This window comes from Mustela putorius, unplaced genomic scaffold, assembly GCF_011764305.1.
Source record: "Mustela putorius furo isolate JIRA1106 unplaced genomic scaffold, ASM1176430v1.1 tig00003869_pilon_pilon_pilon, whole genome shotgun sequence".
In the NCBI taxonomy this organism is placed as follows: Eukaryota; Metazoa; Chordata; class Mammalia; order Carnivora; family Mustelidae; genus Mustela; species Mustela putorius.
In genome coordinates this window covers 10,712,819-10,726,203 of record NW_025422021.1, presented here as the reverse complement: position 1 = coordinate 10,726,203, position 13,385 = coordinate 10,712,819, and the positions used below count along the sequence as shown (strand labels likewise).

At 37.0% G+C, this 13,385-nt stretch overlaps 1 protein-coding gene across 2 annotated transcripts in view; it reads right to left on the bottom strand.

Annotated features, from left to right (window-relative positions):
* Window positions 1–5,225: 5,225 nt before the first annotated feature.
* The window catches only part of TLK1 (tousled like kinase 1), a 142,815-nt gene continuing 134,655 nt past the window's right edge, over window positions 5,226–13,385 (bottom strand). Inside the window, exons 20-22 of one of the 2 annotated variants that reach the window (XM_045066950.1) lie at window positions 12,898–13,005; window positions 11,547–11,619; window positions 6,889–7,019 (exon numbers count right to left, since the gene is read on the bottom strand). In XM_045066950.1, the coding sequence (XP_044922885.1) occupies window positions 11,590–11,619; window positions 12,898–13,005 (138 nt within the window). In that variant the 3' untranslated portion in view covers window positions 6,889–7,019; window positions 11,547–11,589. Of the gene's footprint in view, window positions 7,020–11,546; window positions 11,620–12,897; window positions 13,006–13,385 lie in introns of both variants that reach the window. The other variant, XM_004744058.3, reaches the window with a different exon arrangement.

Below are 13,385 nucleotides of genomic sequence, written 5' to 3'. Positions count from 1 at the left end.
ATCTATCCATTGATGTGAGAAGGGTGTCAGAGCCCCTTACTATTATTACATTACTATTAGTTTGTCCTTTTATGTCTTTTAATATTTGTCTCATATATGAAGATGTGCCAGTGTTGGGTGCAGATACATATACTGGTTTATGTCTTCTTGTTGGATTGACCCTTTTATCATCATGCAATGCTCTTGCCTGTTATTACAGTCTCTAAAGTCTACTTCATGTGACTTAAGTCTTGCTCTCCTGGCTCTTTTTTGTTTCCATTTGCATGAAATATCTTTTGCTATTCCTTTACTTTTTGGTTTCTGTCTTTAGATTTGAAGTAGGTCTCTTGTAGGCAGCATATAAATGGGTCTTGTTGTTTTGTTTTGTTTTAATCATAGTCTCCTTTTGTCTTTGGAGCATTTGGTCCATTCACATATAAAGTAATTATTGGTAGTTATGTACTTAATACTATTTTTGCTCATTGTTTTTTGGTGGTTCTTGTAGTTCTCTGTTCCTTTCTCTTTTGCTGTCTTATTTGATGACTTTTTTTTTTTTTAAGATTTTATTTATTTATTTGACAGAGAGAGATCACAAGTAGGCAGAGAGGCAGGTGGGGCAGGGAGCAGGCTCCCTGCTGAGCTGAGAGCCCAATGCTGGGCTGGATCCCAGGACCCTGAGATCATGACCTGAGCTGAAGGCAGAGGCTTTAACCCACTGAGCCACCCAGGTGCCCCTTGATGACTTTTTCTTATGCTTGGATTTTTTTTTTTTCATCTGTCATAGGTTTTAGTGTGTGGTACTATGGGGTCCATATGGAGCACCCTATGTATATAGCAGTTTATTGAAAGTTGATGTTCAAGATTGGCCATGTTTTAAAAGTACATTTTCTTACTCCTCACCCCGCCCCCATAATTTATGTATTTGACATTTTGATCCTTTCTGTCTCCTGTTTTAGATACTGTCGATTTTACTACTTTTGTCTTTTCAGCTTTATCCTAGGTTTACAAGTGATCTACTAGCTTTACTGTAAGTTTGCTCTTACTAGTGAAATTTTTTTCTTTCATAATTTTCTTATGGTATTTTCTCTCCATTTAGCATTTCTTTGAAGGCCAGTTTAGTAGCCTTTTGAGTCTTGTTTGTCTGGAAAACTTAGTTCTGAATGATAAACTTGTCAGGTTATTGTTACTGTTGATTTAGTTTTTGATACAGTGTTTTTCAGTTCAGTTACTGTATTTTTCAGCTTTGGTTCTTTTTAATATTTTTTTTACCCCTTTTTTGAAGTTCTGAATTCGTCTACTCTTCTAGGTTCTGTGAGCATCTTTGACCATTACTCTATCAGGTAGATTGCTTATCTCCATTGTTTACTTCTTTGAGGTTTTGTCATGTTCTTGATTCTTGGTTGTAGGTTTTCCCTCTCAGCACTCTAAGTAAGCCCTATGCCCAACACAGGGGTTGAACTCACAACCCCAAGATCAACAGTTGCATGATTTACCTAACGAGCCAGCTAGTCGCCCTTCTTTTTCAGCACTTTGACTATATCATGCCACTCTCTTCTGGCTTGTCATGTTTCTGCTGAAATATCAGCTGATAGCCTATGGATATCCCCTTGCATATAATTGCTTTTCTCTTGTGACTTTTTTTTAAACTTTTTTTTTTTTTTAAAGATTTTACTATCCATCTGACAGAGAGAGAGAGAGATCACAAGTAGGCAGAGAGGCAGACAGAGAGAGAGGGGGAAACAGGCTCCCTGCTGAGCAGAGAGCCAAAGCGGGGCTGGATCCCACAACCCTGGGATCATGACCCGAGCTGAAGGCAGAGGCTTTAACACACTGAGCCACCCAGGTGCCCCTCTCTTGTGACTCTTAAGATAGTCTTTAAACTTTGACATTTTTATGTGTGAACCTCTTTGAATCCAGTATTGTTTGAGGTTCTTTGTGCTTTCTGGGACTGGATGTTTCTTTCCCCATTACCATTATTTAATTTTCCTGTCCCTTTCTTGCTGCTTTCTTCCTCTTTTCCCTTTCTGGGGCCCCTATAATGTTAATGTTGGTATGTTTGATGTTGTCACAGAGGTCCCTTAACCTAGCTTCATAAACAATTTTTTTTTTTTTTTTTTTGCTATTTAGCTTGGCGGATTTCCACCACCCTTTCAGATTGTTGACCTGTTTTCTGTATCCTCTATTCTGCTGTTGATTGCAGTTAATTGTATTCTTCAGCTTTTTTTTTTTTTTTAAATAACTTCTATCGTTTTGTTGAGGGTCTGAGTTCATCTACTCTTCCAAGTTATGTGAGCATCTTTATGACCATTACTTTATCAGTGGATTGCTTATCTCCATTTCAATTTTTTGAGGTTTTTGTCCTGTTCTTACATGTGGAGCATATTTCTTTGTCTCATTTTGTGTTTGTTTCTATGTAATACATAGGGCTGCTACATGTCCTGGTTTGGGAGGTATACATATGTTGGTGTCTTGTCAGGTCCAGAAACACAATTCCCCCATGGTTACCAGAACAAGGGGCTTTAGAGGTCTCCCCTGTGGGACGGGCTGCATATATCCAATTGTGACTGACTTTTGTGGGTATGCTGATGGGGCAGGGACGGGGCTAACTCCCAGTGAGGGTGGTTGCAAGGCCCTGCAGTGATTCTGTGGATGTGCTGATAGGCAGGGCTGCCTCCATCTCTGGGGCCAAAGGACTTTAAAGAGGAGCCAGTTCTCACCAAGGTGGTGAGGTGACTGCTACTTTGGAGGGGCAACTACAGAGATGCGGGCTTGGTGGGGAATGCCAAGAACAATTATGCCCATCAGTGCTATCCCTTCCAGAGCAAGTTCCTACAGATCTGTATCCCTTTGTCATCTGCCTTAAAATTAGTCAACAGATCTTCTATACGTATAACCTAGCTACTTTTCAGAGTCCAGACTGCTAGCCATTATACCACAGAACCCCTCTTAGCCCAGGCGCTGTTTTTTCTTAGATTTTTGAGAGAGCGCGCGTGAGGGCAAGCAAGCATGAGCTGGGTGAGGGGCAGTGGGAGCAGACTCCCCACTGAGCAGGGAGCCTCATTCGGGGCTTGATCATGAAACAGCAGAATCATGACCTGAGCTGAAGGCACATGCTTAACTGAGCCACCCAGTTCCCCCAACGAAGGTGCTTTTCAGTATGCTGCTTCAGGGCTGGATCTTGGGACTGTTACAGCGCACTGGCCCTTTAAGAGCAGAGACTTGGTTTCCTACTGCTCTTCCAAGTTAAACCCAGCTGATTTTCAAAGCCAGACATTATGGGGGATTATCTTCCTGGCACAGATTCCTAGGACAGGGAGGGCAACCACATGTTCCTCAGGGAAGACCTCTGCACCTGTGATACCCTCTTCTGCTTGTGGATTACTGCAAAGTGCTTTTCAAGCTGCTCTTTTTTCACTGGGCCTAAGGGTGAGCCAAATTACAGCCAAGCTCTCTAAGTAGTGACTCTGTTTCCTGTAGCACTTTGGCACCTCCCACAGGTCAAGGCTGCTGGTTTTTCAAGCCGGATGTTCTGGTGACTTGTCTCCGATGCTGACCCCAGGGTCCAGAGTGCCCAATGTGCCTGCTCCTCCTGAGGCAGCACGGCTCTCTAGTTGATCTCTCTCCCTACTGTGCTGCCACACTGGGGATTTCCTCTCCTACCCATCACGATGTGGTCCTTTATATCTTTCGTTGTAGAGAGCAGTTCATGTTGTTTTCAGATCTTGTCCAGAGGGAAATGGCCCATATGTGGCAGTAGACTTGGTACGGTCATGGGAGGGGAAGAATTCACGATCTTTGTATAACACCATCTTCCCCGCTGAATCTTAAAAAGTAGCTGCTCAGCACTTTTTGAATTAGATTAAGCCTTCAGAACATTTAAGTTCAGTTGTACTTAATGATCAGATAACATGTCAAAATTTAAAGTGGGACTGCAGAAAGACCTGTCGGTATCGAGGTATAAGGCTAAGGTTTTCACGTTTCAAATAGCAATGTAAATAAATTCTTAAGCTAAAAGAACTGCTGTCTACATTAAGCACTAACACATAGCTAATCACATCTGATGTCAGTCAACATTGTATTAAGTTAATGAACAGCAAAATGAACAATATACTCTTTAAATGTTTCGCTGAAACTCTCCCATCATTTTGGCTTCATGAAATAAGGTATTTGTAGAATATGGGTTCACATTTTATGGACCATTTAAACTGAAAGAGTTTTGTTAGCAGAGGGGGACGGTGATCAGTAAGGAAATAAACCCGACTCCACTTTTGAAAAACAAAAATCTACTCAACTCCCAACTTAAAAATTATTAGGGTGATTTCTATACTTCCTCTCAACATGCATACACTACAGCTAATTTATATCAAAGATGTTTAAATTATATGAAAAACTGTATTTTACCTGCATCAGTGCTGATTCCTCAAGGGAGACCCTTGGCTCATGTCTTAGGGAATGAAGGCCTGCTTTAATTCTGAGGACACAATTCAGGGGACCAAAACCAATGTAAGCTTTAAAATATATTAGAGCCAAAGCTAGCCAGTGACTGAAATTATTCAGCAATGGATCCCAATTTCCCGTGTGAAGGAAACAGTAAATGGTTTAGTTTGGCTCAGTTAGCCATCTTGTACCTGTTGGGTTAGTGACGCAAACTGTATAGCGTTTGTTGGGAAAAACATACATAGGTGTGTAAGTTGAACTAGGGAGGTAGTTTCATGCTGTGGCTTGTTTTCCTGCATTCCCACACTAGCAGTCCTTTTCATTCACTTGAAAGAGTATGGGAACACAATGATTTACACTCTTATTCCACCTAGTGTTAGATGTATGTGTCCACTTGGTATCTCGTTGAAATTTTAAAAACCAAGCATTTTAATTCAGGACTTTGTGACAATTACTATAGGAACACACTACTTAATTATATGGAAAGATGAAAACGCAAACAACAAAACTGAAAAATTTGTGGGCATCACCTAAAACACCCAATTAATGCTAATATTTGATTATTATATCTGTATTTTTGAAAAATAGGATTTGTTGTAATCTAGAGATGAGTAGGTACAGCCCTGAGGCCACTCCTCAACAGTGCTGTGTTACTTACCCAGGATTATGATAATGACTATTAGGTTCACTTTCACAGAGTGAAGCACTTGATACCTGTCCTGAAGTATACTTAAAGAATTTATGAAGTAGATTCTTGAGGAGCCAAGTCAGTTAAAATCCTAAATCTTCAAAGCTCCCTTGAAAGGTAATTTTCATAGTCCTTAAATTTTAATTGTCATTGTTTATTACTGTTTTGGCTACATTCTCTACAATTTCAGCAGCATCTTAAAGAGACAATGTGTCTGTATGTACAATGAAACAAAATGGCTTGCAACATGAGAAATAAGAGCCACAGTTTAACTGTACAATATTAAGGAGAATCTGTGGTTATCACCTCCTTTTTCGGCAACATGGACAATTTACATGTAAGTATCAGTATTGTGAATGTGACAAATAATTCTTACAGGAGTAAAATATAACATCCTGAAAAATAATGGTTTCTACCATACAACGCAGTTAGAAATGTTCACATTTTAACAAATCTGTACAAACCACAAGAAACTTATTTATGGGACCATCATCTCACCTTTCTGATAAGAACCTTCTAGAAATGTAGGAGAAACATGAACAATTTATAAATCTAGTTATCTATGTGCTCCATAGCCCTAGAAACCAAGAATCTGACTGAATGAACCCTATATATCCAAGATGGGTCATTTTTACATGCCTTGATTGTTAATGAATGCCAGCCTTTAATATCTCTCTATGATGTACAGTCAACTTGCACCTTTAAGGAGGTCATTAGATTTTTTAGCAAAGAAGCAACATCATTTAGCAGCAATTAAAGCGCCTTCAAGAAGACTTAAAAAAAATACAATATCCAATTAGAAAAGCCATATTTTTAAACATTTGTACAAGAATAAGCTGCTGAAACTTGGTAATTGAAATACAACATCTGTACAACAATTTACAATAGAGCTAGAAGGGAATTTATCATTATCCTGCATAGAACTGGTCTGATCTGCATTTGGTTACATACTGTCACTTGTTTATGAACAAGGCCTGGTAACAAAGGGAAAATATCTTAATTCAAACATGTTGAAAACAGAGATATTTAGTGAATTCAACTGATTTTAAAACAAGCAGCTCATTTTGTCAAAGGTGTAAAGTGTTTAGGAGTAACAGCTATCCTGTTAATGACTAGTGGGGGGAAAAAAAAAAAACCAATAAAACAAAAATGGACACATGGTTTCGAGGTACAACTTGGTAAAAGCCAAAATAGGCAAATGACAAAGTCTAACTATGTCTAATGATTCTAACTCTCACATTCTACTATAAAACACAAATGTCACTGTCATTCAGTTCTTACTTTGGTTTCAGCAGATTAACTGCTGAATGCTGAAGAATGTATCCAGGCACTATAGTTCTTGTGTTAGAAATATTTTTTCCATGTGTTTTTAAATAATGAAAAACTACCCTTCATATTAGAACTCTCTAGTAACAACCAAATGTATTTAAGTATTATAAACGTTATTTACAGTGTTCCCCCAAACAGTTTTTCTTAACATGGTATTCCTGTTTCTGTGCAACAGGCAGTCATCCTTCACTGCTCAAGGATATAGTCAAAAGTGTACATTTTATTCATTGTCCATGATCCACTCTCATACAAATGACGCCATGAAGAACTTCAGTTCACAAATAGTTCTCAACCATGTCCTGCGTGAGGAAAAAAAAAAAAAAAACCAACAGAAAACAATCAAATGCTCTCAAACTCAAGTGTGTATCTGGAAGCAATTCAAAGAGATCATGCCCATTTTGGAGGAAAATCAGTAAGTGATGATGCTTGAGGAAGGGGGTGTGGGGGATGCTGTAAGCCCAGCCATGTGTAAGTTTCCTGAAGAATTCGATCTTCTCATATGTGGGAGAAGGTATGGGTCATTTGCCAGTTGGTGCACATCAAACCGATCTTCTTTTCGGTAGGCCAGACAGCGTCTTATGAAGGCCTTAAAAAAAGAAAGGTTCAGATATTAAAATTTTTCCCCCTTCTCAGCATCAGTCAGCTGACTCCTGTAAGAAGGATGAACACATTTAAGATAATAAGTACGTCTCATTATATCTTATTAATATATATTATATATTAAGTATATCCTATTATATCTCACAGCTCTTAGTTCATAGTTTAAAATTATTACTGCTATCAATTAATGTGCATTAAGGAAAAGTGCATCTCATTTTTAAAGAATTTTATTCCAAGAGTAAAAATTAACATTTTACTTCTCAGTGTACAATTCAGTGATGTTTTAAGTAAATTCATGTTGTTGTGAAATATCAAGATTATCCAACTCCAGATCATTTTCATTATCTAAAACTTATCCAATATCCAAAACAAAAGTTGAAATTCTATACCCATTAAACAATTCACTTATCCTTCCCCCAGCACTTGGTAACCACTATTTGTAAGTGGAATTATATAATATTTGTCCTTTTGTGTATGGCTTATTTCACTCAGAGTCATCCACACAGTCACATGGGTCAGAATTTTGTTTCTTTTTAAGGCTGAATAATGCTCCATTTCATGTACCTACCCCATTTTGTTTTATCCATTTCTGCTGATTGACATCTGCACTGTTTCCACCTTTTGGCTATTATGAATAATGCTGCTGTGAGCAATGGCATATAAATATCTGATCCCTGGACTTGCTGGATGACACGGTAATTATTATTATTATTTTTTAAAGATTTTATTTATTTATTTGACAGAGAGAAATCACAAGTAGTCGGAGAGGCAGGCAGAGAGAGAGAGAGAGGGAAGCAGGCTCCCTGATGAGCAGAGAGCCCGATGCGGGACTCGATCCCAGGACCCCGAGATCATGACCTGAGCCGAAGGCAGTGGCTTAACCCACTGAGCCACCCAGGCGCCCGACATGGTAATTATTTTTAAAAACTCAAGTATAACTGACATATAACTTTGTTAGTTTTAGGTGTACAACTTAATTCGATATTTATAGACTGCAAAATGATCAGCACAGTTAATATCTGTACCATTGTTACAAAATTTTTCTTTTGATAAATTTTAAGATTTATTCTCATAGCAACTTTCAAATATATAGTATTACTAATTATAGTCACATACTGTACATTACATTCCTATGACTTATTTTATAACTCAAAGCTTGTCCATTTCACTTATCTCCCAACCTCTACCTCCCACTAGTTTGTTCTTTGTATTCATGAACTTGAGTTTTTTTTTTTTTTAATAAGATTCTACATATAAGTGAGATCATATGGTATTGATCTTTCTCTGACTAATCTCACTTAGCAACTGGCAATACAGCCTTCTTTCTCATAGCTGAGTAACATTCCATTGTGCATACACACATCTTCTTGAGCCATTCATTTTCTGATGGACACTTAGCTGTTTCCACGTCTTGGTTATTGTAAATACTGCTGCAATGAACAGGATGGTACAGGTGTGTTTTCCAATTAGTGTTTTCCTTTTCTTGGATAAATACATAGAAGCAGAATTGCTGGAACATATGGTAGTTATATTTTTAATTTTTTGAGGAACCACCACATTTTCCACAGTAGCCATACCAATTTACACTCTCACCAGCAGTGCACAAGGGTTCACTCTTCTCCACACCTTGCTAACACTTATTTATCTTTTTATTATTATTTTCTTAAATAGCCATTCTAACAGGTATAAAGTGATATCTCACTGTCGTGTTTTGCTTTTTTTTTTTAAAAGCAGGCTCCTCATCTAACATGAGGCTTAAACTCACAACCCTGAGATTTAGAGTTGTGTGTTCTACCAACTGGGCCAGCCAGATGTCCCCCCTCACTATGGTTCTGATTTGCATTTCCCTAATTAATGATGATGAGCACCTTTTCATATACTTGTGCTATCTAATGCCTTTGTTGAATTATGTATTCAGATACTCTGCTCATTTTTACATCAGATTATTTTCCTTTTTTTTTTTTTTAAAGTAGGCTCCATGCCCAGTGTGGAGCCAAACCTGAGGCTTGAACTAATGACCCTGAGGATTAAGACCTGAGCTGAGATGAAGAGTCGGATACTTAACCAATTGAGCCACCCAGGGGCCCCCTGATTGTTTTTCTGCTACGGAGTTTATATATTTTAAATATTAACCCTTATCAGCTACGATTTGCAAATATTTTCTTTCATTTGGCAGGTTGCGCTTTCATCTTTTTTGATGGTGTATTTTGTTGTGCAGGTGGTTTTTCATTTGATGCAGTCCCACTTGGTTATTTGTGCTTTTGATGTCAGATCCACAAATCCTCACCAAGACTGATGTCAAGGAGAGTAATGGCCACATCTTCACTCAGGAGTTTATTGGCTTTAGGTCTTAAATTCAAGACTTAAATCTACTTTATTTTTGTGTACAGTCTAAGACAGTGGTCCAGTTTTCCCAACATCATTTATTGAAGAGACTCCTTTTTGAACTCTATAATCTTGGTTTCTTTGGCATAAATCAATCATCTATACATGGGTTTATTCTTGGCTCTCTATTCTGTTCCACTGATTTGTCTGTTTTTATGCCAAGATCATACTGTTTTGATTGCTACAGCTTTGAAATGTAGTTCAAAATCAAGGAATTTGATGCTTCCAGCTCTGTTCTTCTTTTTCAAGACTGCTGTGGCCATTCAGTCTTTTGTGGTTTCATACAAATTTTAGGACTGGAGGATCCATTTTTGTGAAAAATGCCACCAGAATTTTGATAGGGAGTGTATTCAATTTTTAGATTGCTTTGGGTAGTATAGACTTTTTAATATTCTTCTAATCCATGAGCAAGGAATATCTTTCCATTTATTTGCATTGTCTTCAACTCCTTTCACAATGTTGTTTAGTTTTCTGAGTACACATCTTTCACCTCCTTGGTTAAATTTATTCCTAGGTTAAATTTATTCTTTTTGATGCAACTGTAAATAGGACTGTTTCCTTAACCTGACAGTTTATTAGTTTATAGAAAAGCAACAGATTTTTGTGTCCTGAAACTTTACTGAATCGATTGTTTAGTTCTATCAGTTTTGGACACAGTCTTTAGGGGTTTCTATATATATTGTCATTTGCAAACAGTGAGTGACCTTTTTACTTCTTCCTTTCCAACTTGGATGCCTTTTATTTCTGTTGCCTAACTGCTCGGGCAAGCACTTCCAAATATTATGTTGAATAAAGAAAGCTCCATTTCTCTTTATTTAATTCCAGACTTCTAGAAATTTTTTCCTGCTAAGACAACCTTCCATCCTCATTCCATCTTACTGTACATTTACTTCGGCCAGAGGGTACGGCGCCTTTTTTTTTTTTTCCTTTTTAACAAAAAGACTTTCTTTAGATGAAGGGAACACTAAAGTGATATTGCTATTGGGGTTTGTTTCCTAGGTTGATACTGTATAATCAGTATCCCTTTTCCTTCTCAAATTGGTTCTTATATATTGTCCTTCAAATGTTGTATTAAAAAAAATCTAATAGAAGATGGTACACAAATTCTAAGTATACAGCACAAAGCAACTCTAGCTGGCAACCAGAACGAAAACCTCCTAAGTCTACTCATGCCCCACCCCCACCTAGTCTTTGGCTCTGCTCCCAATCTAGCTGGGTCATCTCTGTCCTGACTTCTACTGTAGTTGAGTTTTGGTTGTTCTGAACTTTACTTAAGTGGAATTACAGCTTATGTTCTCTTTTGCCTGGTGTCTTTACTCAATATTATATAATATACATTTAATTATATCGAAGTTTTGCAACATTTTCAAGGGTAAACTGATCATTTCCTTTATTTATGGTAGAAATAACTTTAGCTTGTCTTGAAATTCCTAACTTCCACATAGATTCATCAATTAAAAGCATTACAGGAAAACTACAACTAAGATACCTAACTTTAAAATCAAAGCTTAATCACATTAAAAAGTATTTTGTACCTTCTTTGTTTGAAATTCATTATATGTAATTTTTTTCTCTAAAAACAAACTTAGCTCTTCTTACCCTTATATCTTGGCTAGCTTACTAGTATCTATCAAAAATCCTTCTGAATCCTTAGGTTTTAATCATTTTGAGTGGTCTTTGAAAATTAAGATGGAGGAATAAAAAAAATGAAGAGTGACTGATATGTCAAAGGCAGAATTTGAGAAGATTTTGAAAAGCTGGTGACAGAGAGGTTAGGAAACCTACAAGGAATAAATGTACAGAAGACGCCCACACTACCAGGTCAGTGAAGGTACTTAATAAAGGTGTCTTCTGTTAGGACAAGGTTTGAAAAAAAACAACACAGACAAAACCCTACAAAAAACACTGTGCCCCTCTGCGTCCCAGATCTGGGACTGTGGTGCCTGTGAAGAGCCTCAGGCAAGAACCAGAGATGGGTAATTGGGACTTCTTTTTGGCACTATACACTCATTCCTGGTCCTTTCCGTCAGTTAATTTAGTTTCTGTTCCCACCGATGCTGCAGATAGAAAAGGCAGGCAAAATATAGATGCTAGCATTGTCAAGTTCTTTTTAAGGAGCCATATTTACCTTATGAAAAACATGTGATCTTCTTATTCTGAAGCATAATGAATTATCTTCTAAAAGTCATCCAAATAACTTGCTAAAGCCAATTAAGATGCAACAGACAAAATGAAATACAAGCCCATTTGCAATTCACAAAAAACCAGTACATTTTCAATTCTGAAGGTCACTATGACCTCAATCAGTGGCAATATCTAACTGTGCTTATCTATATTCTAAAAATACAGAAACTATATAATGCCTGTTTATGAATTATCCTTATGGCCTAGACCAGTCATACCTGGAAAAAAATGGGAACTTCATGTGTTTTCTTAGGAATTTCATAGGGTTTAAGAAAGAGACAATTCCAACAGGGATCACGGAGATAACAAAGGAGTGAAAATCCACAAGGATGAAAGTGGAAAGACATTAAGCACCATAAACATTTTGTTATTAATTACAAATGCTATTCCATGTTACTAACAGATGAATTAGAACTACAGGAAGCCATTCATCATTGATTCATAGATTGCTCCCTACAAACAGAAGGGATGAAGAAGTTGGGCTTTCTCGAGAGGTACTGTAGGGCAGAAAAAGGTCAACAGTGAATTCTGGGGTCTAGCAGAAGTGAATACTTGGTGCCACAGCTCTGCTATTTACTAATTCATATGATTCTGGACAACGTAATTCTGCTATGGCTTAGCTGACTTCCTTATAAAATGGAAATAATGAAGATAACTAATCTATACCTCAAAAGGCTGTTAAAAGATAAAGTATCAATGCTTGGCACATATCACTAGATGGCAATTATTACTACTTTATTACTTCTTGTATATTTAAGTATCTCAGTATTAACATAAGCAGATATGTAAAACATAAAGGTCTTGTGATTCTTCCCTAATTTTCAAAGCAAACTGATCTTTAAAAGGTGAAAATTATGAAAACCAAAGACCGAATGGACAGATTCTACTTTGACAGCAATCCCTTAAAGTACAGTTGACCCTTGAACAATGTGGGGGCTTAGGGGGTGCAGCTGAAAATCCAAATATAACTTTTGGCTTCCCAAAAACTTAACTACAAATGGCCTAGTGTTGACTAGAAGACTTACTGATAACATAAACAGTTGAGTAATACAGATTCTGTATGTTATATGTATTATATGCTGTATTTTTTCAATAAAAAGCTAGAGAAAGGAAAATGTTAAGAAAATCATAAGAGAAAAAGTACATTTACAGTACTATACTGTTTGTTAAAAGAGATCTACATTAATAATGGACCTGTGCAGTTCAAACCCATGTGGTTCAAAAGTCAACTGTACTTAAGCACAATTTATGAAATGAAATTTACTTCACAAAACCTATTTACATAAATATAATACCTTTGCTTCACTGCTTACAACTGGTTTTACAGGGAACTGGACTTCTGTGGCTTTCAATATTGTATTTTCTTGAAGAATGTCTTGTTGTGATTGATTGTGACCAAATGGCTTATAAAAAAAAAAAAAAAAGTTTAGAAATTTCTCCCAAAGTATTTAAGAAGAGTAATTATCAGTGAATCCCCAAAATATAAATGATTTGTGTTCTGAAAAATCTTCGTTATTTGGACCTTGGGATGCATTCTCACAGAAACAAAGTTACAACTGATTGAGGCTGAGTTAAACCCATCTAATCGATCCTTAACATAGCTTAAACACGGTGAATAAGCACAGAAAATAATGCTGTTGCGATATATTTAAGATGAAATAAAAACATTGAAAAATCAAAATTTATTTTATGACTGTTTTAAAAGTAAGAAGTAGTGGAAACGTCTGTGAAAATTCCAAAGAATAAAATACTTTTACTATAGTACTGTCCTTCACTGACAGCT